We start from the raw sequence: 27,818 nt of genomic DNA, 5'->3' as shown, positions 1-27,818 counted from the left end.
GAAAATAAAAAAGCGAATCACTCGCTTGCTCGATAAAAAACGAGTCAGAACTGTTTGAAGTCCTTTGAACTCTTTTGGGAAATTTAATATAGGCTACTCGGGATCGTAACTTTGAGAAATCCTAAGATATTTTTAATGAGGAAGAAATGATAAACGAGCGCACAAAACATTTTTGTAAGCGTCTACCATAACATAAACACTGTTTGCTTCATTCTATCAAGTTATTCTGCAAATTCAAGGAAACGTCGATGAGGGCTTACCTTTCTACACTTCAATACATCTACTGCACGCCGTTGTATAGTGTTGCCGGGAAGAAATTTCTGAGAAATCGATTGCCAGTACTGAGAATCGTTAGTTACCACTTGTTTCAGGAATAAGAAGGTTGCTGCTTTCCCATCTTTTTATATTTATTTATAGTAGCTTATTATTTACACAGAGCACGGTTTTACTAATGCGGCAGGGAAATGGGACGGGCGCTAAATCTTTGTCAGCAGCACTGCGGATTGCTTTCGGCACGAACTCACTCCGGCGCCCAAAACCTAATTACGCTAAAAGCCACGAGCGAACGCTGAAAAATGTGCAGCGACTGTCAGTACTCCTCATATTTAAAATTACAAAATAACGCACGTGTCCTTGACCTAAAAATAACAAAGCTTCGTCGTGACACCGTGACATAGACAAGTAGACTTTTTCTCGAGGTAATTATGTCATCCAATCAGTAACAAATCTTATTAGCTATAGCGTAGAGTCGATTTAAATCTGCGGCGGCAGGAAAAACTAGAAGTGCTCGAGCATCGACAGGCACAACGTGACGCGGAGCTGACATGTGGCGTTAGATATTAATGTGTTTTTCAGTAAGCGCTGACGTTTTTGAAACGTGGATTTCCAAACGATTTCACTTTCCATTCGATAAACAGACAAGTAGCTGTTATTACAAAGACTTAAAGCTATATAACTTAACATTGAGAGCAAAAGACACTTTTCCAATTAAATTTAATTTCTGGCTATGAACGATTTCAACAAAAGCACTATACCTCCCTGAGTAATTTTCACCTGGGGCCGAAAGTAATTTGGCTATCCCAATCCTTGTTCCCATTTACTCATTAAGATACCAAAATGTGCTACAAATAAATGGGTATATTTCAGAAACAGAAAAGGAAAAGCTAAATTTCAATATGCTCGTCCTTACGCATTGATTTTTTGTAACAACTCGAAAATACTTCCAATCCAGCTTGTTTAGAATTATAAATCACGGAAATTCGATAAAATTGGATTTTCTCTTTGCAAAACTCGACATTAACCTACTTTATACGACTCAAATGAGTTTAATAATCCCTCTCGGCCGTTTTGTTTGTCTATCGCGCCATCAACAAGATTTATATATTTTACACACAAAGCCAATTCATCGGATGGATAGGAACAATAACGCTAAGTGGTCGGTTCACGCGAACTTCTATAGCACCACGTTTATACATAATTGGATAATAGTCGGTAATCTCTGTACTGTGGCCTTGGACGACCTACATGTTGCTGTCATTATTGAACAAGCTCTTCGTCTCAACCTACCGATATACGAAACATCTTCAGATTCCTAACCACTATTCGTAATCAGAGTTCTTTCTTGCGATGGTTATGATGAATATCAACTAGGCTCAGGCGGCATAATGCTTGTGATACGCCGCACCTGTCCGTGCACTTCTTCCACATACCAACACAACTTGGATGGGTTATATACACTTTACGACCAAACATTTGCCCCAACACTGTCGCACTATCAGTATACTAAATCATATTTGTACAAATATTGGAATTTGACCAATTTCGTACCAGGTTCTAATATAGTTTTTTGGCCCACTGTTCTAGTTTGCAATTGGACTAATACCAAGTGTTAATGACCGCGTTTCAAGCAAAAATGTGCCCTGAAATTATTGGTGGCAGGTTGTATTATGGCTTGCCGGCGAGCAAGGTCAAGGAGTTGCTCAAGCGACCGGTCCGCTGCGACTCGTTGCATAATCTTCCGAAGACGCCTATACCCGTTATTTGTTATTTCCCGTCTTAAAACCAGCAGGAAAGTTGAACGATTAACAAACCAGTGACATGCGTGACATCAAGCAGAATTTGTAGGAAGAAGGAAGAAGACTGGAAGTGTTCTCATCGTGAACTAGTCTACCTCTAGTGTAATCCGGTGTAACTATGAGTACTATGACCTATAAATATTAACATTTGTACGGAAGCATGCAGAGAGCAACTCTGTACTGGTTCCTGCGAGCGTGCGAGTCGTCCGCTTTCAGAAAGCGTTTGTATTCAGGCAGAGATCCTAAACGTGATTTGACGTTATGATAAATGATCACGCGTCCCTGCCATCTACAGGCCTTTATAAATGTTTCGAGATTCCCGTCTACCCTTTATCTATCTTCCCATCAGGGATAACGACTGCGGAAACTGGTACATGAATATTTATTCAAAACGTCTTAAATCTTTTGGAAAACCCATATTTTCAGGATAAAACTTGAAATATCTAGAAAGCATACATGTAGTACAGTCAGCATGAAGTCTCTATAATAACCACTAGCTTAGCCTCATATAGTGTCGATCAAACAATGAGACAAGACAGGTATTACTATAGTACATACTATAAATATTAAACTTCTTATAAGTATGTACATACATATGTGTCAACGAGCGAGCAATTCTGACCCGGTACCGAGTGAGACTTAGAAATCGACGTTTTTGTGTAGGTGTAATATCTTACCGTGACAAATTTGTTACATTCCTTACCTCCCACAATTTATTTCAAACAACAACATCTTTATGGTACAGTTATCCAGGTCATTCCGCGCTTTATCAGCCCCTCTTCAAACTTCCTTTGTCTAAGAGCCGAAAATAAACAAGGGTTGCGCAGCCCTCTCGAGAATCTGATAATAAAGCCAAAAAACATCCCCGTACTGAAGTTCCGGTTTCTAGTATCTACATAACAATTCGTTGCGTGAATCAAATAACGAAATAACAAACGTGGCAGCAATATATTCCGATTCTTCGCGATTCTGTCCTTGTCATTCGAGGAGGTGTGAGGAAGACGAAAGTAAAGTTCCACAAGAGCTGTAAAATGAGCGGCCCTGAGAAGTGTAACCCTCTTTCCACTATATGACTCGGCTAACACGGAAATCCAAGCCGCTTCCGACCTTTAGCCGGTGGACGCTGCGTGCGAGCTCCGAACCGATCAATAGCACCATTTATGAAAATATGAATGACAAATGTGCCGCAATCTGCTAAAGAATCGGGGAGCCGCCTAAATATTTATGGCCCTTTATAATATAACGCGAATCACACCGGAACGCGGAACGATACACTTTCAACACAATACTGGACGTCCTTTGTCTCTGTATCAGATAGGATAGGGTTTATGTGAATCTCGATTAATACCATGCTTTAGAATGTAATGTATGACCATCTATTTATCCACATTGCTTATCTCATCTATATGGATTTATGCCGTTTCGTATATGTATGTCTTTGAAGTTTAAAGCAAGTTAAATTTAGCCGTTTATTAGAACAACTACTTATTCCTGAATCAGTGGCATTCGTTTAAAAAGAAGAGCATCTTATAAGAATTGATTAGGTGTTGTATGTGTATTATGTTATAGATTCGCAATGTATTCTTTTCGCAATATAGGTACCTCGTAAGACTCGTAACACTGTATCTAATGGTAAACTGCGTGATTTGTGTAAGGAATTAACGCGCTCCGCTGAAATTGTTGTGTCAGAGTTTAGTTGGGTTTCCAAATCATTCGGCCACTATTGCTTTAGCTCCGAAGTTCGCGGGTCTATTGAGTAGGGCGAGCAATTATGTCAAATATTTGAAACAAGCGTATTTAGAAGGAAGTTGAGTCTTTCATTAATAAATTCCTTGATAAGCTGGTTTAATCACTCCAAAACATCATGACACCAAGAAATTGTGAACGGCTATTGTACTAGACAGAGATCACTGGATCAGCGGTTCTATTTGGGTCACTTGCAGGATTAGGTTCTAATTTGTCTATCCTGCTTCTGGGAGTTACACTTGTTATGTGGGAGTTGATAGCTAGACGACTTTATCATCTACCTTCTAGACTCTAGGCAGACACGAATTAGGAGCAGGAACAATAAAACAAATTCTAAAATATATTTCCAATAGCGTTTATCTCAACTTCAAAGTTGATCTTCTGGTTTTAAGTCTGAAATTGCATATGACATGGCATGACCTACTTATCGCTCTCCTAGATATTATCAAGGCTGGTTTAACCAAGCTGCAGATAAAATATATGGAACGCGATTGAATATCATTTCAACGACATCAGTCACGTGATGTTTCATGTGTTTTGTACGTTATTTTAGCAAATAGGTGAGCTTACATAAAACATAAGTCATGAAATATTTTGTTGACAGGTACGACGGAAAGGGCGTGCCTGATCACCGGCTCCGTCGAGGGCATCATGGTGGTGCTGGACTTCATCATGGAGAAGATCAAGGAGAAGCCCGAGCTGGTGAAACCCTTCCCCGAGGGAGTCGACACCAAGATGCCCCAGGACAGAGATAAACAGGTAACCTTATCCCACACAGAATATTAGGCTCTCTTTACATTTCACGCAACGGTTTTCCTGGTTTAAGAATTCGGAAAGGGCATTGACCGCAAAAGAAAAAAGAAAGGAAGCAACTTTATCTTTAAATGAATGAAGACCGCTTTCGATTGCGAGCTTTACAAATCGCGGATGAAAAGGGAATACAGAGATTATGTGCCCCGGTCGAGTGCACAACGCAATAACGATTAAAGTGTATTGAATTTAGATATCGCGAAACAAGGATTCTTTATTGCAGATTACATGTACTTTGTCGTTATTGTTTTGCATATATTTGAAACTCGTTCGTATACGGAGCGGCGTAATTATGTTAAGTCCCGAGACCTACACAGGTTACGTGTGCAGAATAAATTAACAAGCTTGGCATAGTCACCTTTGTGTGCATTATACAGTCTATACCAAAAGTCTCCGTACTTATTTCATTTATACGTGATGGTCGTTTCATTTGATGTTTTTATAACACTACGGTTTTTATAGGTTTTTCCGGAAAACCTCTCAAATTGCTTTCTGCTCTGCAACTTCTTTTACATCTGTTGTAAGACTTGTAGGGTAGGAAGGAGTCCTGATAACTATACTAATTATAACAAACCAATGCTGTATATATCGCAAGGCGCAAACGCAAAGCGCAACTTACGCCATAAGCCATAACATAAAAGATAATATTCACTTCTGTTTTCTCTTTAGTTTAAGAATATGATTATTCGTTGGCCAACTGTTGTTAGTATAGCTTTAGTTTGTGTTTTGTCCAGCTTCAGTTAGCATTTCCCGGACATATTGTAGAATTATACGGCTGTAAAGAAATGGTGCCGCATTTAGGGGACTATCCCCCATTCCGTACCATTGAGTCCGCCGGTAAGTGGGTCGACGGCACAGACATATATTTGAATTAATATAGAATTAGATTGCACAATGTGAACAATAAGCAGAATGTATTAAAAACTGGAAATTCTAGATACATAGAAACAAGACAAACTCATTAAAATGGAGCGGTAATATAATTTACTTTGAAAAAACAAAGTCGAAAATCTTCTTGCACAGATTTATTTTGACAGTTAGTGTGTAAAATAAGACATGGTTGCTAGCATGGTTTGACCCCATCGCTTAATATATTTCAAACATTTTTAATGTAGTTGTTCCAGTAGGACTCCAAGTTCTTGTATTGCTGCGTTTGCGTGGTCTAACTGCCTCTTTGACCGTTCGGGTCCATCCCGCCTAACGATCGGCATGCCTGTCCGCCTCCCGGGGATTACTCGTAGATTTATATCCTTCGCCGGCGCTTAACACCAATAACATACATACGCGGAGCTGCGACTAAACTGCCTCTAAATGTCACTGTGCTGCGAATGTAGAGTTTAGATCAATGAGCGGGCTATTTCACAAGGACATCCAGCTAAAGCGGTTACGGAATCAAAGTTTGAGGTTTCCCGGCGAAATCAGAGCGTCGCATGGAATTGTCCAATGTTTGGCGACCTATTGGGTTCTTTGTGCAATTCCCCCTCACCTCACTGCATCGTCAGCATCTAACACATAAACACACTAGTTTTTCTCTTACTCTTGGTTTGGATTTTCTTTATAGTTATTATATTTCTGGCAAAGAAATATTTTGGCTTCTTATTTTCACCAAGCGACGTACAATCGAATTCAGGAGTTTATAATCTCCCTCGATGTAAGGCACTGGTCCCACCTCAAGCTAGTAAGCTATGAGCTATCGGCTATAAAAAGGATAATCACTCCCGCGTAAATAAAAGAGACACGGCGATGTTTATAGTTACTCGCCCAGCGGTGAGCTATCAAAATCGCCGTGTCTCTTTTATTTGCACGGGAGTGCTTATCTTTTGTTCGTTTTTATAGCCGATAGCTCATAGCTTTTACTAGCTCGCGGTGGGACCAGTGCCTAAGAACAGTACTTTTAGCATCATTTTTATAGGCCAGAGGCCTTCTTCCTTAGGGAACATACCCAAACTACGTGACCATATTTGTGCCGTTTTTTGACCCCCTCCCCCCCCCTGCGTGACCAAGCGTAGTATATGCCGAGATCCCCCCCCTCCCCCTGTAGTTGTCACGTAGTATTTATAAATGAAGTTTTAAATACATTTTTGCAGAAAGTTGTTAATAGATATTCGTGTGTCTATATCAAATTTAATACACTCAGCGTCAAAAAAACCGCACCTGTCAATCGGTTTCGTTCAAGCGATTATAGCCCTTATATTATACAAGGAAAATTATGACTATGTGGCCTTATTTGAAAGGTAATCTAACGCTCTATTGGAAAATGCCATATAATTCATGACATTTTTCACAAAAAATTAAAATTTTCAGGAAAAAGGAGTCAACGTGCATTCAGGTTTAAAAAAAAAAATCAAAGACAATAAAATCAACAAATATCGAAAAAAATTACTTAAAACTAAACTTAAAACCTAGTGTTTTCTCCCTCTGGCCCTTCGTGTAGCTTCCAGGCAATCAGTTATGGACCTTTAATCAGTGTTACAATCCGTTTTTGAGGAATGTTATCCCATTCCTCAATAACTGCGGCTTCCAGCTCGTCGAGGGTGGCTGGAGCACGATCACGCGACCAAACAAGCCGTTTTAACTCATCCCAGAGATGCTCGATGGGGTCCAGGTCGGGACTCGTTGCTGGCCACTCCATTACGGTACATTCCGACCTCATGCAGGGATTCCCGCACTGTCAAGGCAGTATGGCAACGGGCGTTGACGTGCATAAATTGGAAGTCAGGTCCAACAAACTCAGCGTATGGGACCTCATGTTCTTCAAAAATCTCCATAATGTAACTGCCAGCAGTTAAGGACCCCTCAAAACGACCACAGCCAGTGCGGGAAACGCAGACGAGATCCGTTTTGCCGTCGATGGAAGTGCCGCCCCAGGACATGCACGAGCCGCTTCCGCTTCTGACTGTTTCTTCGGTGCAGACTGGTGTAAACTGCTCTCCTTGACTCCTGTACACCCTCTTGCGTCCGTCGTTTGTGGAAATGAACCCCCTCGTCTCATCGGGGAACAAAACTTTCCTCCATTGCTGCAACGTCCAAACCTAGCGAAAATTCCTTCTGGCAATTCGATGGCTTAAATTGGGGGCCCCTGCCAGCTCTTCGGGGTAACATTTTCTTCTCCAGCAATCTTCTTCTGATCATGGAGACACTCACTGCAGTTCTTCGAGTTGTCCTAAGCAGTATCTGCAGCTCAGCAGCGGTCCGAAAGCGGTTCCGCAAAGAGGCCGATACAAATGTACCGGTCCTCTCTAGCGGTGGTGCAGCGTCTTCTCCCAGATTCAGGCTTCCTAATGTAGCCACAGATCTCCAGGAACAGCAGCAAGCCTCGTCGCACCCGAAAACGGCTTATGCTTAGGCGTTCAGCAACTTGCTACTGCCGTAGTCCATTTAGGAGCAGTGCCACCACTTGAGCTGCTTTTTCTGGAGTTGTACCCGTATTCTGAAGGCTTTTTCATTCTGCAAGTGTTCAGTAGTGTCCTCGGTGACTTTTGGAGTGCAAATGATCCACATGACACCTTTACACTTCCTTTTAAATCCGTCTAGGGTAGCACACCTAGAGACCCATTAAAATCGCTTCGTTACCCTTTTTTTTTAAACCATCGTAGATTGGCGATTATTGTTTTTAAGAAAGTTGTACACCTTTTTCTTAAAGGGCTTTCATTGTACTTTAAAATGATACCAATATTGATAGGTTACAGTCAATAAGATTTTTCTTAAAGGGCTTTCATTGTACTTTAAAATGATACCAATATTGATAGGTTACAGTCAATAAGATTTTTCTTAAAGGGCTTTCATTGTACTTTAAAATGATACCAATATTGATAGGTTACAGTCAATAAGATTTTTCTTAAAGGGCTTTCATTGTACTTTAAAATGATACCAATATTGATAGGTTACAGTCAAAGTCAATAAATAAGATTAGAGGCATTAGAGCTGTATTTTCTTGAAACGAATTTTGGGCGAGGTGCGATTTTTTTGACGCTGAGTGTATTTGTTTAATGACGCGTGTTTATCATCCTTTTTTCCGGCCTTTAAACAATGATTTTCATCCCATCACCTTCATCATCATCACCAGCCTATATAAACGTTCCTCTGCTGACCACAGCTGGGCCAATATTCCACAGGTTACGTGACAAGAAGTTAGACCCCCCCCTCCCCCTCTGTGACCAAGCGTAGTATTTTGACGAGCCCCCTCCCCCCCTAAACGTGTCACGTAGTTTGGGTATGTTCCCTTATTGGCAGCTCAGTACCTCAGTAGTCACTGGTGGAATACAACTAATTTGTTGTCTTTTTTGTATTTCGCTTTTTGTTGTCACTTGCTTGCTCGTTTTATTATTTTTTTAGCCAGCGGATAGTTGTCTAAGCGTAGAACAACATCCTAGGATATGTCACGAAAACTGCCGGCATAGTAATGGCAAGCTGATGGAATCTAAATAAAACCTACCTATTTGTAGGCCCGCGGGATCCCGCGGCTTACGAGTAAGCCGTGTGGCCCTAATTGATTTTAGGGTTCTTTCTTTAATGAAATAGTGATCGAGTAGTTAGACCTTACCTTAACCGTTACCACTTTGATTAAAGTAAAATAGCGGAAGATAGGTGACGCGCCACTCAAATGTGGCCCTCAAAAATCAAGCTCCGGGAGCTTGATTGCTTTCAGTTGCAATCGGCACTGCGTGCGCATCGGATGTCGTGAGACGTGTGACGTGAGGAAATTATAAATTATTTTTTATTGGTAAAACGTAACCAAAATGCTTTCGTGTGCTTTTATGCGTTGCACAAACCATTCTAAAAGGAAAAACAAATCGCAAGGAATCACATTTCACTCGTAAGTACATGAAAAAAAATATTTTCTAAGATAATTTATAAATTCAGTCTTTGTTTTGACGGCCATTTTGCAGAGCGGGATAGAAATATAAGTTTCATTGACGTGCGACCAAATACGCATGATACATTAATGACGCTCAAAGATTGCCTTTTGAGATTTGCCTTCGCGGTAGCGTCAGCATAAAATGTTGATCATAATAAATAATTCATATAATTTATTTCAATTCAATTTATTTATTCAAATAACAAAATGCACCTTACAGCTAAAGCCAAAGCGGCACAAATTGGAATACATTACAACGTTACATTATAATTTATAAAACAATACACTGATAAAAAACAAGAAAACACACAGGTAAAAAAAAAAAAACTATGGGATGGTACTCTGAGGCATCTCTCTTTCTAACATCTTCTTGCATTCTGTTATAACTTGCCCCATCGCACTATCAAAGAGATCGCACTGGGGCTGTGCCTCGAGCACGGAGTTGAGCAGCGTGAGCGCGCGCGCGATGGGCGCCTGCGCGTGCGCCTGCGTGCGCGCCGCGCCCCACGCCAGCAGCGGGTGCCGTCGCGCGCGGGTGTACTGATTAGGTACAAACAAGCGCACACAGACTTCAACAAGTTTTATGCTATCGATTTTATTTCTAAATATTTGTAAAACGAATTTGGCTAAAGAGAGCGACCTTCGTAATTGCAGAGAGTCATACCCGAGTTGACCCTGCAAAAATAAGGTGGGATACATATAGGGATAAAATACATACATTTTCTTGTACAAAGCCCTGAGGTACATTTTCTGGACCTGCTCTAACATTAAATTATATTTATGTTCATGCGGACCCCATACTACCGAATTCGTCTCCAATAAACTGCGGACTAGTGCAGCATAGAGCACGCGAGTGGCGCACACGCTCAAGGACCCAGAATTACGCAAAACGAATCCTAGCCTCTTGTACGCCGCATCAGACACCGCCTGGATATGGTCATTAAATGTGAGTGCAGCGTCGAAGAGCACACCCAGATCGCGGACGCGAGTTGACCGCGTCATACATACATCGCCAATGGCATACCCGTACTCAACTGGACTAAGCGATCGTGAAAAAGTCATCACCTCACACTTACTCGAATTAAAATATAATTTGTTTTCGAGGCTCCAACGATAGACCGCATCTACATCCATCTGTAACTCCTGACAATCCTTCTGACTTTCGACACATCTAATTATCTTTACGTCGTCAGCAAACAGCAATAGTGTAGAGTGATGTACTCGTAGCGGCAAGTCGTTTATGAGCAGTACAAAAAGGAACGGGCCCAAATTAGACCCCTGACTAATACCGGAACGCGTCCCATAATCACCAGATACATAGGGGCCGTACTTGACATACTGCGTCCTCCCGGAGAGATAGCTCGCGAACAACTTAAGGAGTCTCGGAGTAAATCCCATTTCTCCTAACTTTCGAAGAAGAATGTCGTTGTCCACGCGGTCGAAGGCTTTTTGGAAGTCTAGGTAGATGACATCGACTTGAGCCTTCCTATCTAACTCACGTGACAAGATCTGGGTTAGGGTTAGCAGATTAGTTGCCACAGATCTTTTGGGCAGGAACGCGTGTTGTGCATCGGTGATATGAGCAATACATTGAGGAAGCAGCCTTGCTTGAATAGCTGACTCGAAAATTTTGGCTAAGACACTTAAGATGGCAATAGGACGATAGTTTTCTACTTTTATTTAATAATAATACTTTTAATATAATAATACTTTTACCTGGTATTGATTGTTGATTGATTATATTATTTTTTTGTTAAATGATATTTGACCTCATTTTTGCAACAAACTTTAGTAGTACATTATTTTGTTATTTTTATTTACAGCCGGCCGCGCGCCCTGTTGTCCACTTACCCTCAACCACAAATAATGATACTATGTATCTACCTATGTGTGAATGTGAATTTTAAACTTGTCATTTTTATTTTTGTATGTAGCTCTTGTTGTGTATTTTGTTAGCATTAATAATATTTATATTCTCATTTTAAGTGAATTGTACAAATTCTTATGGGAATAAAGAATCTTTAAACCTAAATAATAAAATGATGATCAACTAAAGTTTGTTGCAAAAATGCTTGCCTTATCAACAAGATTTTTTTTAATTCACTCGCACCAAATATGTTAGAACAGGTGTTAAAACGGTCTTAATATAAGTACATGCATAGAGAGCCTCTGTGTTCTACCTATGGGCGTACAAAATATGAATATCCTAACTTATGTTTATTTGTTTTCTAGTTTTCCTGGAGATGAACTTGTCAGACAAAAAAGGCGTATTGTAGTGCGTAAACAACGACAAGAGCCAGACTGGACGCCTCGACTTTTCTCGCTATAGTGAGGGGAAAAGTTTTGTAAATAACTATTATTCTAAGTATAGGAAAGTACCCTATCGTAAGCAATTTTTATAAAGTTTGTCTTAAAGAAAAAATATGAGGTCACTATTTTAGTTCCATCGATTTCTGCCATCTATTCTATTTTCAAAAAGTAATAGTGTGTTGTGAGTGAGATTAGGGTTGCAAATAGAAAAAAAAACAAATTTTTTTTTTCAGAATTATGAAAAAAAAAACCGAGCATTATGATACTTTTTTCTAAATATTTTTTTTTTTTCACATGAACAAATAATTCGACAATAACGGTTTTTCGTGACTTGTAACGTGTTTCAATAACAATAACGTACATTTTAATACGATTAACATTCAGTATACAAACGTTTATTGGGGAATCCCCGATGCTACGTGCAGCGTGGAGAGGCGGTCGTGTTGCCAACAGTAAATAGTGATAACTACCAACTACAGATTTCGTAAATGTTACTTTTATAAGACCAGAACTTAAAGTAATTTGATTAAATTCGTTTAATAGTTAACATTAAGTCTAAAAAAACGTATAAAAGTATTAACTGCTTTGCAAATTTTGAGATTTCGTACTTTAGAAAAAAAATACTCCAAAAAAAAAACTTTTTTTTTCACGGTTTTTTTTTTCATGTTTGTTTTAAGCCAGAAAAAACCGTATTTTTTGCAACCCTAAGTGAGATACATGTCATCAAGCTCTTATATTTTCATTTCAATTTTACGAAGTTTCATTTCTTTCACGCGGAGGAACTCCACGCGCTTTTTTCTAATGTCTGTATCAAATAAGATATTGTTGACAGTTGTGGCAAAAAGTGCCTCATCTAAATTTTGGTGAATAAGTTCATAATTTAGTTTAAAAATAAGACGTAATAAATATTAAAAAATATACTTATAATTATGTTTTTTTGGTAACCCTACTTACACCAAACCAAACATCGCTCCACAGTGCAAAATAGTAAAGTAATAAATAATAAGTAATTTATTTTGTTTTCATAAAAAATATGTTGCATAATTCTTATACTCCAATTTGTCTGCTGACGCTTCTTGATTATTTGCAATGACATTTCTTTTTTTTTAATCTTTATTAAAGAGCTTTGACATGGCACTAGGAAAGAGGCTCATCTCGATGCGCGCGTTTGTCTCGTTCGCACTACCGTCGGAATAAATCGGTGTGTCTCTGTCGTTCAATAGCGTAAATTTACATAGCTGTGTGTGTCTGCTTGTATGTAGTAGTGTGTAGTGCCCAGTAGTGCCATTTAATAGCTGACAATTAGTATGACGTGCCGTATCTTCCGCTATTTTACTTTAATCAAAGCGTTACCAAATTATTTTCGGGGCTCTGAAGAAACCTAGTTTTAAGAAAAACAATCGACAAGAACTTAGATTATTTTTATCATCTTTAACAGTTACACCCTTTACATATGCATTCAGCTTTTGCCCTGTTCACGTTCAGCAGTATGTGGACTAGAAATTTAACGCGTTTGAAATTGTTCGTCCAAACTTTTGTCAAGGAGCAGGTAAAAGCGTCCGCAGTGTAGAGAATTCTAAAGCTTCGCTTAACAACATTTGTTACTAACGTATCACCGGTCTAATGGAAGCTAAATAAAACCTATTTGTAGGCCCGCGGGATCGGAGTAGGTAAGCCGATGTCGACCAAATTGGTTTTTTAGGGTTTCATTGTAAATCGAAGTGCGGAATCCTATTACGATCAGGCGCTTTAGCGGACGCTCCGTACATCACTAATAGGATGGGTTGATTCAGGAGTTAGGAGCCAGCCGGTCGACGGTCCCAACTCCCAATCCTTGTTTAATGGCGTAAAGTTAGCGAGGGTTACTATTACAGCTAGGTACACTCCTCCAGACGCTCTTATGCCTTCACATTAAGGCTTACGAACAGTAAGTCAGCTTTTGTGGCTGACATCCATACAAAAGAGGAACCATGCGTACCTAATGTCGAACATGTGTTGCAGCATCGTTATTTTTTTAAAGTCTCTTTTTACACGGAACAATATGAATTGTGGACTCCGTTAATCTGGTTGTGACCCGAAAACAGACTTACCTACTTATTATTTTATTGTTACATTTATTAGGCCTGTTGATTTAACTACAAAACTGGGCCCAATTAGTGCGCTAATTAGACTAATTAAAACCTCTAATGTATAATTTGATCGTTAACGTAATTTCTTAGCAGAAGCATTAAGTAGCGAATTACACGCCTAGGGCGCTAAATTAAGAACGCTTAGTTCGCGGGGGTGCGATAAACATGCGACCCCAAGCCTTTCTTTATTGCCCGCTGTTTGCTCCACACTTACACTATTTCACGCCACCTTGCTGAAACCTGGGGTGCCTGCATACTTAGCATTCTCTCTATTTCTCTAGAACTTGCATTCTAAAAAGCAAGAGACTCCGGCAAAGGATTTTTCCACAAAATCGCTGGCATAGCATAGACTTACGTAAGTAACTGCGCTGCTCCTTACACAAAGCATTAATTTATTTTTTGGAACTTCAAGTTCTAAACATTATTTTTGAAACAAATAGGTAAATACTTCATACGCCTTTGAACAGGATTTGTCTGCCTCGTACCGTAAACGGTCTCGAAGCAAAGCGGTCATGAAGGTAAGTGCCTTTTGACATCACGTTTAATTGGCACCCGATTTCCCGGGCTTTCCCGTAAGTACCCTGGATGACAAACTATTATATTATGCATACAAATTATCAGCCTGATTGGAACACTGAATATAAATGGAGTTTAATTATCCCTAACGATTTCATGGATATTACGAGTACGAATGACATTCGATATCGTGACAGTATATTTCATAATGTCAATTGTACCAATTACGCCCGACGAACACCTAGTGATGGTCGTTGTAAAAATAAAATGATAATTGGCCTGGCGGTCCTCTCGTTGTTTGCGAGTCGAGTTCTCGGGTTAACCAGTGTAATGCGATCCCGGCGAGCTTCCTAACAACTATGGTTTAGTTTAGAGCAGAGGACTTCCTGTAAAATCGAATTTTCATTAGCATTTCATTATATTCTAGCGATTGGGGGGCAGATCGTTTAATTTAGGTTATCGATGTTCCCGGAAGGGCCTCAGGGATCTCAGAACCTTATTAATGCGAAAACAACAACCTTAAATTAATTTGAGCGGACCAAAATTGATTAACTTACTTTCGCTTTCAAAGATCAGTACTATCGGTTTTTTGGAAATTTAATAGAGAGACTGCGCTGGTACAGTCGCCGGCATAAAGAAGTGATGATTTCTGTACCTTGTCATATTAACGTCTAGTTTGAAATGTGATACGAAATTGTTAAACGATTAAAAGCGACAAGGTACAGAAATCATCACTTCTTTATGCCGGTGACTGTACTTACAACATTGGGTATTTAGTAGCTGTGTTTCTTTCTACTGCATTAGCAGCATCACTAGAACGTGGTACTGTAACATTCAAATGGGCAGATCGCTCAGGCGGTTTGTTGGTTTGTTCTTCTGCTGTGCAGTCCAGCGGGCGTAGCACACTAGTTGGATAAACTTTATCGCATTTACAAATAGTGCGAAAAGGACGGCTTGACGTTATATCGTTTATCAGGCGACCGTACTTGTCTGCGTGGGCTCTGAAAGTATATAATTTCTACTATTATCGATTACTACACTGGTTCCCCTGAGTTTGTCTCGCCCGAGCCACGCCACGAATGGAACAAGACCGTTGGTGTTATCAGACATGCGCGATAACACATTGATTTCTGAATCTCCCCGCAACGCCGATCGGTTTAGAGCTGAAATTCAGTTGGAGACAGGTTTGAAATATGGGCGTTCAGGCGTATCATTGTTACGAGAATGCTGTTTGGATTGATAAAAACGTTGAATGAAGTTATCCGAATGCGTCTGCATCTGCACTATGTAAATGTGTCATCATATTATAGAGTTTCGTTTGACTCGGTGGTAAAAATATGTAATTAGCTAACTACTAGGATTCCAGGAACTTTTAATGAACTTGGCTAGGACTTGAAGTTATTTTTCAAACAGGAAACAAGCGGTTATTCTCGATAGCCATAATAAGGATACAAAAACTGTTGAAAAAATTCAATCTGAGTACAAGGCGGTGAATTTAGGTGTTCCCCAGGGCAGTATCTTAGGCCCTCTTTTATTTCTCATCTATGTAAACGAGTTACCAGATATTATTGAAGAACTCTGTGTAATGTTTGCCGACGATGCTACAATTTTATTTTCTGGGGAAACTATAGACGACAATTTTTGCTCAAACATTAGCAATACAGTAAAGACAGTGGTGGATTGGTTAAAATCTATAAACCTAAACGTAAACTTAATAAAAACAAAGCTTATGCAATTTAGAAACTGCAAACAAACTCCAGCAAATTTGAATGTGATAGAGTCTGGCATTTCGATAGAAGAAGTTGACAACATAAATTTCTTAGGTTTAACAATTGATCCACTGTTAACATGGAAACATCATATAGAGAAGATTAATGGTAAAATTTCCAGTCAGTGTTACGCATTGTCTATATTATCCGAAACGTGTTCTGAGGATGTTGTTATTACCACGTACTATGCCAACGTGTTTTCTCTGTTGACATATGGTATAATATACTGGGGCAACTCAATGGACGTGCAGACCACTTTCATTTTGCAAAAGAAGTGCCTAAGAATTATTTTTCGCCTTCATTATAGACACTCATTAAGAAATGTTTTCAAGGAGAAAGGTTTTCTAACCCTAACTGGCATATATATATACGAGCTTTGTAAATTTCTGAAGAGCAACAAGAATTATTTCATAACATTAGCTTCCCCCGTGACAACCTCCGCTCTCAATATAAGTATGATTTAAAACTGCCTCAAGTCAATAATAAAATCTTTGACAAAAGCACATACATCTCTGCCATTCGAGTTTTTAATCAGCTGCCAGATGAATTAAAAATGTTAGAGGACTCCAAATTTATCCCTAGTTTAAAGAAATGGTTAATTAACAATGAATTTTATACCTTAAAAGACTTCTTTGAAAGATATGACTGATAATTATGATTCGCCATGACATGATTGCTAATAATGTATACCTAGTATAGTTTTTTAGCTTTAAGTGATAATTGTATACCCGAATTGGGTCACCGTTGGAACCTACTAATGTAATGAATTAACACCTGTGTAACACGGTTGAACAATAAAGATCTATCTATCTATCTATCTAGGAATATCATAATATCTCTCAACTTCTACCATGCTAATAAATTTTGTGTCGACTGTAAATTATATTATTATTTATCCATATTAATATTATAAATGGGAAAGTGTATACTGTGTCTGTTTGTTTGTCCTTCTTTCACGGCAAAACGGAGCGACGAATTGACGTGATTTTTTTTATGTGGAGATAGTTGAAGGGATGAAGAGTGACATAGACTCCTTTTTGTCTCTTTCTAACCCTCCACTTCCCTGAAATGGGGGTGGAAGTTTGTATGGAGAATTCCGCAATTTTCGAATTTAACGCGAGCGAAGCCGCGGACAAAAACTAGTTATATTATAATTTCTTTTTGTGCCCAGAGCGAGTTAAGCTAACTGAAAAAAATAAATAATCCTGTAAAGCGTATATATTTTGGGCACGTTTTTGTTTGTAGTAAAATTTGTAAGTAATGCAGCTCCTAATAAACACTTAAAAATAAAAGCAAATTAGAAACCAATTCTGCGAATTTTAGTCAGCAGCCTATTTTAGTTGCGGTCTTTCTTCCATTCAAATCACATTTCCCCGAGCGCTTTATTGACTAACATTGTAAATTCACTCGGTCCCTGCAAATTACTGTCTTTCGGGAGAATCGGGGTGGGGGACGATTCACAAACAAAGCTTACTAGTGAAGTGAAGTTACATAAATCAAGCGCAGAATTCGATTTCGTTTACATGAACATTTTGCGAATATTCTGTTTAACTTACGCTGTATATTGCGTATACGTATATGATTTCCATTAGCTCAGTTTACTTACTTGCCTTACATTTATTTCTGATGAAGCATATTATTTTACCTCGAGCACCTGAGTTGTTCGTCCACCGTTGAACGAAGTAGTGACTAGCGAGGCAGGAACTACATATCTGCTTGACTAAAATCTCCTTGATTAAACTTCCATTTGGTTGCTCCCCGCTCTTTTAGGAACACAAGCCATTTATACAAAAGTTGTTAGCTTAAGCCTGGTTTGCTGTATAGAATCGTTCGTTTCGATAACGCTTGGTACACGATTGTTATTCCGCTCATATGGCTGGATTATGAAGCCGCCCGACAGAGCGCTATATCGAATATTGATTAAAAATACAATGGCTTTTCGCGGCGTTTTAACCAAATTTCCTCTCACAACACTTTGCCATTTCGGTCTGTGTACCTGACGGAAATATTTTAACGGAGCCTCCTACGCGCCTCTCGGGCCGGTGTTATTGTACCTACGTCTCCAGGGAATCCTGTGACGTAGGTCGGTCGATAAAATGAAACGTTTCCCGCTTCTATTGATTCATTCGTTTTAGGACCTGTCAATGGTTTTAAGTGATTCCTGAATTGACCGATGACATCTCAAGAATCCATGGTGCGAGAATCGAAAGCAGAGCCGTCTGACGATGACGTTGAGATTGTAAGCTAGTGATGACTACCGATGACTGCAGTGTAGCTTACAGCAGTAAGCTACACTGTCAAGAAAATTGAAAAAGTTTAGATCATTTTTGAATGTTTTCATAAAAATATGAACTAGAAACAGTTGACACAGTTGGGTTCGTCGAAGATCCCCATTAGAATAGTAGACGTAATTATGCTATCTGTTTCTGTTATACCTACGTCACACGGTATCCCTAGGGCTTCTCAATGAGCCACATGCATATGTATGTCCGGCACTGGAATAGCAACGTGCTACTTAATACAGCCAAGTGAATATGTAATCGTCCTACAGTAGTTCTGATTACGGCAAGCACGGTAATCTCCACGTGCCAATTCACGCACCCTTAGCAGCCGATTGTGCCGCATTACTATGTAGATTCCTTTGATCCTCGCTCCTCAGCTCAATATTACATGAAGCAGCTCATTAGCAAGCGCTGTCGCATAGAGACCTAGCCTTATACAGGTTACAAGACAAACACGGCCTTATATTCCCGTGCGCATACTCGTATTTCCAAAAGAAACACTCGTCTCTTATGTCGTTATGCCGCTGTATGTTAGCAGGGCCTTCGTACTTGAATAAAGGCGCAATTTTATGGTGGAAGTATGTCGCTTACGTCTTTATGCAAAATTGTGTTTGTGGGTCGTATTACGAGCATTAATTAACATTAGCTGCGTCTGCGCCCGGAGTTGTCACAGCTGAGAACAGGATGACAGTAACATGACAACACCGATAAAACTACCGCTTAACTAAACAGTCCCAGTCCTTGTCCTGTTGGTAACGATAACAAAGTTATTGTGGCTTTTAGAACTTATGTTTTATCGATTTTTCCCGTTAAGTACTTCGGCAAACATATATTGTCAGCAGACAGACGCCTATTATAGGCGACAGCCTCGCAAATTGCAGGACATTTTTTTGATAGATTGATACCAATATTCCCTTTCCCGATATAAACGACGTGCTCAAATTCGATATTATAGTTCGGAAAACAAGAGATTTCTCAGTGCCTTTACGTATCAGACTGCTGTATTACCACAGAATATATAATAGTACAAGTACAGAAGGCCCACTGCTTTGATGTTTACTAAATGCCGCCTTTTTAAATACCTACAAAATTCTAACAAAGAAACGAGCCGCACGTGCGTAGCGTCGGACGATAGGGTTGTCTATGGATTAAAACGAATTTAATTAGAATGTTATAATTACTATTATATTCGTCTTGGGTACTTTGTAGGTATATTTACAGTATTTATATATTTTTGTTTAAGTCCCAACATCACAAGCCTTATTGAACTTTTCCGTGGGACTTAATCAATAGTACCTAGATCTGTGTAAGATTATCCTATTTAATTCATGATGTCTATTTAAGTAATCATTATTAGTCATTCCACGCACGGACATCGCATATGAACCTTAAAAAAGCTCGCGACGTAAAGTAACAATAGAAGGTGCGAACGTGCGTTCCGTTAGAACGCGCGCCACCCCTGATTAGGCCGCGAACTCGCGGCCGCCAGCATGTACTTATAGCGCGGCGATAGAATCGCGGAGCGAGCCGCCCCTGGTATCTATAAGCGGGCAATATCGCTTCAACTATTTGAGGAATTTTGTGATTGTTGCTAGGAATGAGAATTTATTAGTATAATATATAAGCAAGTAGCGTGTGTTGTGTTACTGTGGAACTAATCATGGCCTGACTATAATGTTGATTGTTAGCATGCACGTTTGGCTATGGCTACTCAATACTAAGTGGACTAAAATAATGTTTGACCCTAATCTTTAGTTAGCATTGTTTCCAACGTTTTACGTTAGCACCAGCTGTGCTTAACTAATACCTAAGTAATAAGAATAAGCTTGGACGAAATTATGCATCTATTGATCTGAAACTGAAACAAGTCGTTTATTTAACGGAACATGGGGTTTTATTTTCGAGTAGGCAGATCAAGAGTTTAAAAAATGCCTACAGAAAAGAAAAAAAAGCCGGGAGTTGAAGCAAGAATAAAAACTGCTTGGCGAATTGTGAAATCAGATGCAAAAAAAGTCCGTGCTCTTTATCTTTACATTAACATGTACATGTATTAACATATACTAAGAAGTCAAAATACTGTTTAAGGTGACTGCGTAACCAACTAAATCGTATAATTTACTAATATTCGCAAGTAGGCCACAGATGGGGCGCGAATGGTGGAATTTCATGCGAGTCGAGAGATATGCCGATTGACGTTATTCCGCCAAAATCGTATATAGGGGGGAATCTCGGATGCATGTTATTGGATGTGGGTATTGTTAGAGGCATCTGTAAACATAGCTGTAAGTGCTTTGATGGATTGGACTGACTGACACTATTGATAGACTTGCAGTGTTTGTATAAAGTTGAAGTACTGTTATTGTTACTTTGTAACGAGCTGAAATAGTACATTACGATACAAGTGCGTAAAAAAGGAAGTTAGAAACGAGTGGCGATAAATTAAAACACGACCGAAGGGAGTGTTTTAAATCGACACGAGTTACGAATTTCCTTTTCGCACGTGTATCGCAGATGGTGCGACGGAATGACTTTCAGACTGAATTGGAGGGAAATCGCGAGGAGATGTATTTTATTATTAGACTCGGACAACTATAAACACAGCTATAAATCAAGTGTGACGTGAAAGCTCCTATGTACGTCTAAAAATACTGGACATTCTGGAAATGAGAATGAAAACTACGGAGATACGGGTGATTCCATAAAAATCGGTTAACTTTTGGACAGATTTTGTCAGAGGTGTTTTTTTAATGCTAACGCAAAAGTTGATCACCCATTGGGTAAGTATGACACCACGTACGATACATCCAAAAGGGCCAGCCGATTTTTTTAGTATTTAAGGAGATATTTAAAATTTTCTGATATTAGCTTTCTAGGGACTGACAGCCGAGGATAGGGACTGACGCTAAGAATATTTTTTTGAATAAAACCACATATTTTCTGTTTTAAATGATTTTTATTATTACATTTTAACAGCTACAACAGTCCTGTAAATAGTTCAGTGTAAAAATTCAGTCAAACGTACATTAATTATATTTTAGCCTTATCTTCTTTCGATGTCGAATTTTTCTTTTTTGGCGACATGTTCTAAAATTAATGTTATATAAATTAGATTTTTTAAATGATTTTGCGCAAATCATAATTATGTCTACCTATTAGAAATATAGTTTAGCCTAAATGCGAAATAAATTGCGTTTTGTTTCCACCTTTATCATACTATCGTCAATCCCTAGCCATAATGTCAGTCCCTAGCCAGTTACATAACCAGGGCCTGACGGTCCAGGGACTGACAAATGCAAACATAATCGCTCATAGCTTATTCTCAGATATAAATGCGGAAACCTAAAGCTCACTCTCACAACAATGCACACATCAGAATAACATACAATTAGGTAACGGGTAAAATAACTTATTTATTTTATATCAAATAACTTACCTAGGGACTGAAAAATCGACTGGCACAGCACGTGTTTACGCTCCAAGGACGCGAATTGCACCGGCGATAAGATGGCCGACGCAGAACGCGTCGTGTTTGCGGCTAACTTCACGTTGATACTTTCGAATGATGTAGTGTAACAGAACGGGTTTTGCTCGAGTGCCGCGTATTTTTAAAATTTCTAAGTGGCTAGGTACTGACGCTAGTTACGTATAACAATATTATAGAATAAAAATTATTATCATAAACGTAATTTTCTTCCATAAAACTGTTACGGGGTTTTGTATTGTGTAATATTACATTGGTTTAAACACAAAAATCTTGTGATATCATTAAAACTCATGAATACTGAAGAAACTTAATCTGAAATTTGGAAATGTGACATGGCTAGGCACTGACTTTTAAGACATTTGATAATTATTTTCTATAATAAATAATGCAGTGATCAACACCAAATCGGATGACCTAATCAAACGGCGTTTATATTCAACCCGTATAACATAAGATACCTAATATATTTATTACAAATCTATTAAATTGCCCTAAACACAAAGTTAACCGAATTTTATGGAATCACCCATACATATAAATGCAACTGTGTGGAATCTTTTGACATCTAACACTAAGAAGTAGACTAAACTCTAGTCAAGTTAATGATGAAACTATTTTCCATTTTTTCCAGAGGTACATTACTCCTGTAAAATTGGGTTAAATAGCAAAATATGACAGTAAATAGTAAGGGACTTAAATAGGACCAAGCTAAATCTGCACAGATATGATAAAGTATTGTGGCACAACCTCACTTTGTCACGTGAAGTGAAACTTTGTTGAGTTACTCAGGCGCACTCTAGGCGGCCGCCATGTTGATTCCTGTTACGATCTATTACGGCGCCGCACGTGCGCAGGCATGAGCTGCACCCCCGACCATCCTCGACCTTACAACGCCGACACAAGGTCCCCAATCAGTCAGCAAACCGTCTCAATTGAGCGTCTTGTTGATTGTTGATAGTTGAATGTTGATACGAGCTGATTGCGTGCAAGGTCGCGGAATCACGCTCGTGCAATTATCTCGTCATTAGACACACTCGCACACATGTTCAACCTTAACGCATTCTAATAAGGTTTCTGATGTATCTTTTACGTCAACTGAACTACTTTACTACCAAAATGACGTAACAACACGTCATTTTGAAACCACATATTTGTTTTCGTGCTGCGTACGAGCATAGTGGAATAGTGGTCGTATACATCAAACTGTCATTAGAGGGCTCGGAAACTAGTTGTAACTTTATTACATGCGGTTGAAAATACCAGTGGCAATGAAATGCCGGAACTGAGTGCTGTAATTGAAGGAATTTGCTTCTAATGATATAGGAGAGTTGAGATTTTTTTAAGAATTCTAAGTCATTACCGCTTGTTGAGTATGTAGAAATAATGGAAATTATTTTATTATGTGTGTTTACAGTTGGACTGACATTTACATTTACATTATTATAGACATAAAAAATAAATAAAAAAATAAGCTTATATATTATTTTAATGTAGTTTTCACACATTGTAATGTGTAATTTACCCATTTCTAAAATCCGCTTATGAAACAGACTCGCCTGTGTTCTGTTTTTTTTTTCATCCCGATTTTATTTATTGACTGATACATTTGTCACTGTCAATTTATGTTGTTGGGCGTAAAGTGGGAGGACATGCGCTTCTGAAATAGCCATCAATTCACTCCTGGCCTTTACAAGTAGGTATTATACTTTTGATTTCGATATGTATGAGCACTAAATATGCAGGCGAAGGTTTCTATAACTTAGTTTTGAGTTTCACATAAGACTTTAATTGGAATTACCGTTTAGGACTCTTTTATTGTAAGAGCGGGATTTTAGAATGATGCGGATAAAGGGGCGGTAAAGATAAGCTTAATGTGACAAGGATCAGAAGTAAGGCTTCACTTCGATTCGCGGCGGCCACAGAAGTGATATACTGCAGAAGGCTGATCTAATAATAGTGTGTAAGAATGGTCGAAGAACATTCAAGACTCATAAATTAAATGTTTATTCTTACCAAAGCAAAGTAAAGATTATCTCTTTGTGTTGATATCACGACGTTTTAACTAGAACGAAATCTCCATAACCGTGTCGTAGTATGCATACTTTTAAGACTATATTTTGACTTCTCATTATTTTACTGGTGTTCTTAGGCTTCAGGCTAAATGTACATGCAGTCACGTCACTCTGTCCGTCGTCATTGTCACAAATCGACCGTAGTCCGTACCTAATACTCAGCATAATTGAACTACTTACCCGATTGTGGGATGCTTTCCAACACAGAAATCCTTATGCTTCACGTACGAAACGGACCGTTTGTCAGAATTCTACTCATATTTCAGATAGAATCAGTGTTGCACTTGAAGCATTAGAACACTCCTGTGACCGAAAGCCATATAGTATCACTTGGAAGTACAAGTGCTGAAACTCGGTCACCCTTGTCCCTGCGATATCCCCAGACAGTCAGACGCGTGAAGGACTTCCGTTTGGCACACATTCCCCGCGTCTGTACGAGCATCGCTGCACAGTCCAGTGTTGTCATCGAGCATGACGTAAACTGCTCGCGTGGGTGCTATTTTTAAAACTTAGTGACAACAACAGTTAACGGATCGGTTGCGTTAATTATATCATTTGCAGCTGTTTTCTCATGGAGAAATTCTACCAAACTTCCCAGTTATCCCATGCGTTTATTTATTGAATTTAACACCATGAAACACGTAATCGACGATCATACTCACGACAAAAGTGACGTAATTCATTACGTGATATGGCATAGTGTCATTTCATTTTCCATGTACCTAAAGGAAAAAGATGTTTAAAAGGCGTGACTTGACTTAACGCAAACATCTAAAACCGAGATTTCGTAAAATCATTAGCGCTGGTATTTTAGAACGAAAAATGCATAACGAAATTTCGATGTCATGTCTTAAAGTTAGACATCTGTACTGTTGTATTTTCTGTGAATAGCTTCGTCCTATTTAAACGGCCTATCTCTTGTGAAGGATATCTGGGGCTCAGGAGGCATTAGGCTCGCGAGATGTTTTGAGACCCGAATCCCGCTGTTCCTGCTCAAACCTGCGACCTAAGCCCCTGGGCCTGGCCTGAGCGTAGGCAGTTTTGTTTCTTTACCTTCTATTTTATATACGGCCTTTGTATTTTTACTGATAGAGAATCGCAAATAATGAGTTTAAAAATTTACGTGACTCGTTTTATACCTATCCAATTCCAGCTGAAAATTATTAATTAAGAGTAACAGCGATGCGATATTAACCTGAATGGATCATCTCTCTCGATGTTTACCTGCGCTACAATTAAATAGCTTTAAATTTGATTCTGCTCTTAATAGTATAAATGATTTTAATTAATTTAACCCTTAATTTGGCAGACATAGAAACATTAAAAATACCGTTTTTTTTTGTTGAATACTATTTTTATGGGTCATAAGGAGCCCCGAAAAAATAATAAAAAAAATCATAATCTTTCAGTTTTTCAGGAAAATTATGTTCGGTGTGGCGAACACTGCCAGCTAATCAAGAATTAAAAGTGTGAAATAATTTGGTGTATAAATGTTAAGAAACATACAAATTTTTCGTAGAAAATGAACATAAAAGTATTGTCTACACTTTGTGTGCCCTTTTTGTACTTTGTGACCCCGAAACTAGACCTCCTTCGTAATGTTGACACCGAATATCCCGATACTCTTGGACACGGTAAGGGGAATGTCCTGGAATTTAGGCGCTATGTTATGTCAAATGGGGTTTTATATGCGGAAAATGTGCAAAACTTCTTACTGGGGTTCAACTAGACGAGATTATGTTTACTCAACTCGGATACCTGCTCAAGAGAGGCATCGATTTGAGACACAAGTTGCATTCTGCTTTCCAAAACCTGCTCACGATAGGCATTTGCACGACCTGTGTACTGGCTATCATCTGTGCTGTCATCCGCATAGCAATAGATATTGCTAGTTTCTAGCTTATCATTGATATGAAGGATGAACAGGGTCGGTGATAGGATAGATCCTTGGGGTACACCTCCGTTAATGGGCCGGATTTCTGAGTATTGATCGTCGATGAAAATTGAAATGCTTCGCCCAGGTAGAAAGCTGGCGACCCACGTGCAAAGCCTTTCTGGGAGCCCGTACGAGGGTAGCTTGGGGAGATGCGTCTTATGATAAACTCTATCAAAAACCTTACGTAGCGATATCTAGGCTAACTATCAGTACCTCTCCCTTGTTCTTAATGGCGGTGGCCCAACTATAAGTATACCAAAAGATCACCAGCGCCACGACCATGGCGGAAGCCGTATTGCCGGTCACTATAATCTGGTATTCTTCAGGTACGCCAAGAGCTGGTTATTAACCACTTACTTCATTGCCTTGGAGAGAAGAGAGGTTCTCTCATCTGGGCCTCAATGGGCCGTCGGTGTGTAGGGTTTGTGCGATCACCCTTCTTTGCGGTTGGATGGACTGAAGCAGTCTTTCAGGATGACGAGCATTTACCTGAGCAGTGTGAATGCCAAAAAACGCGAATTAAAACTGGGGATAAGCTCCGCAGCGCACGTTTTCAGCACAATAGCTGGAAAACCCTCAGGCCCATTGGACTTATTGACACCGAGGGCAAAAAGTGCATGCCTAACTACACTTTGAGTGAAGCGAACCTCGGATGAGAGTATTGAGAATTTTTTACTTGGATGAATGATAATGGATGAATCTACTCTTAGAAAGTATTTTTGGGGAAGTGGGAAAAAGAAAAGGGGTCTGAATCCTCGCTGTAGGACCTGCCTGATGCACATCCATCGCGGTTCAACACGGTAACGCGGCAAGAACAGGGGTAGGTACTTTTGCATCGGGATGTGCGTAATTAGGTTAGAGTTAGCTAATCATTTTTTTTTATTTAGACGTCATATTAATGTAATTTAATTTACTTTTGTGCTCTTTTGTGAAATAAAAATTTGGTATAAGGTCCACCGATAAGTTGGCAATGTTCGTCACACCGAACATGCAACCCTGGAATTCAAACACTGCGTAGCTGGCGGTGTTCGCCACACCGAACATGCAACAAACCTACTATTTCACTGTGAAGATGGCAGTGTTCGGTACCACGAACATGACTTTTTAAGTGTCACTGTCACTAAATTAAGACTTACACTAAACTAGAAACTCTTTAGTACGATTAATTACCTCATTGGTAACCGATAAATGTCGTTTTTATTAATGTGGCACCATAAAAGTCTAATAAAATGTCATAAATAACTTGATGATACTTCGCGGTTGCCGTCTTGCCGCGATTTTGCGTGCACTGCTGACATACGAATATTGTGACAGTAATGAATTAATTTTCTACCAATTAAAACAATACAATGCTACAATTTGAGTCGAAAGAAATATAAAAAAAGACCAAAATGTGACCAGTAGATTTTTTTGAAATGTATGTTCGCCACAGCGAACACTGTCCAATTAAGGGTTAAGTCTTTTTATGAAACATAATTCTGATAATGTTACGCCTTTTGCGGTTTGTTTTATCAAAAACCATACTATATTAATTTCTTCGTCACTAACTACTTATTCTGGATCCATTTTAAATTATTTATCTTTCATTTAAATATAGCACTCGAAATTCATTTATTATCAGAATAAGTCCTCGTGCGTTAAAATATTAACTTGTTATCTTGACTACAATACAAAGCGTGGCCTTGAGCCAATCTTATTATAATAATATTCTGCAAACACTTGAACCAATAAACTTTTTTGTCAATTACAATTTCCTATGCAGTTAAGGACTGTATCGTTAATTATAGGGACACAACAAACCTCGTCTAAATGTTGACATGTGCATAATTTT

General features: G+C 39.0%; 1 protein-coding gene across 1 annotated transcript in view; it reads left to right on the top strand.

Moving 5' to 3' along the window:
- Nucleotides 1-27,818, top strand: part of LOC125232954 (RNA-binding protein Pasilla) — a 95,825-nt gene that overhangs the window by 47,776 nt on the left and 20,231 nt on the right. The window contains 1 exon segment of the mRNA XM_048138807.1: nt 4,426-4,580. Within this exon segment, the coding sequence (XP_047994764.1) occupies nt 4,426-4,580 (155 nt within the window).

Source organism: Leguminivora glycinivorella, chromosome 13 (assembly GCF_023078275.1).
Source record: "Leguminivora glycinivorella isolate SPB_JAAS2020 chromosome 13, LegGlyc_1.1, whole genome shotgun sequence".
NCBI classification, from domain to species: domain Eukaryota; kingdom Metazoa; phylum Arthropoda; class Insecta; order Lepidoptera; family Tortricidae; genus Leguminivora; species Leguminivora glycinivorella.
Note: the sequence above shows the minus strand (reverse complement) of the source record. Positions and strands in the feature narration are given on the sequence as shown.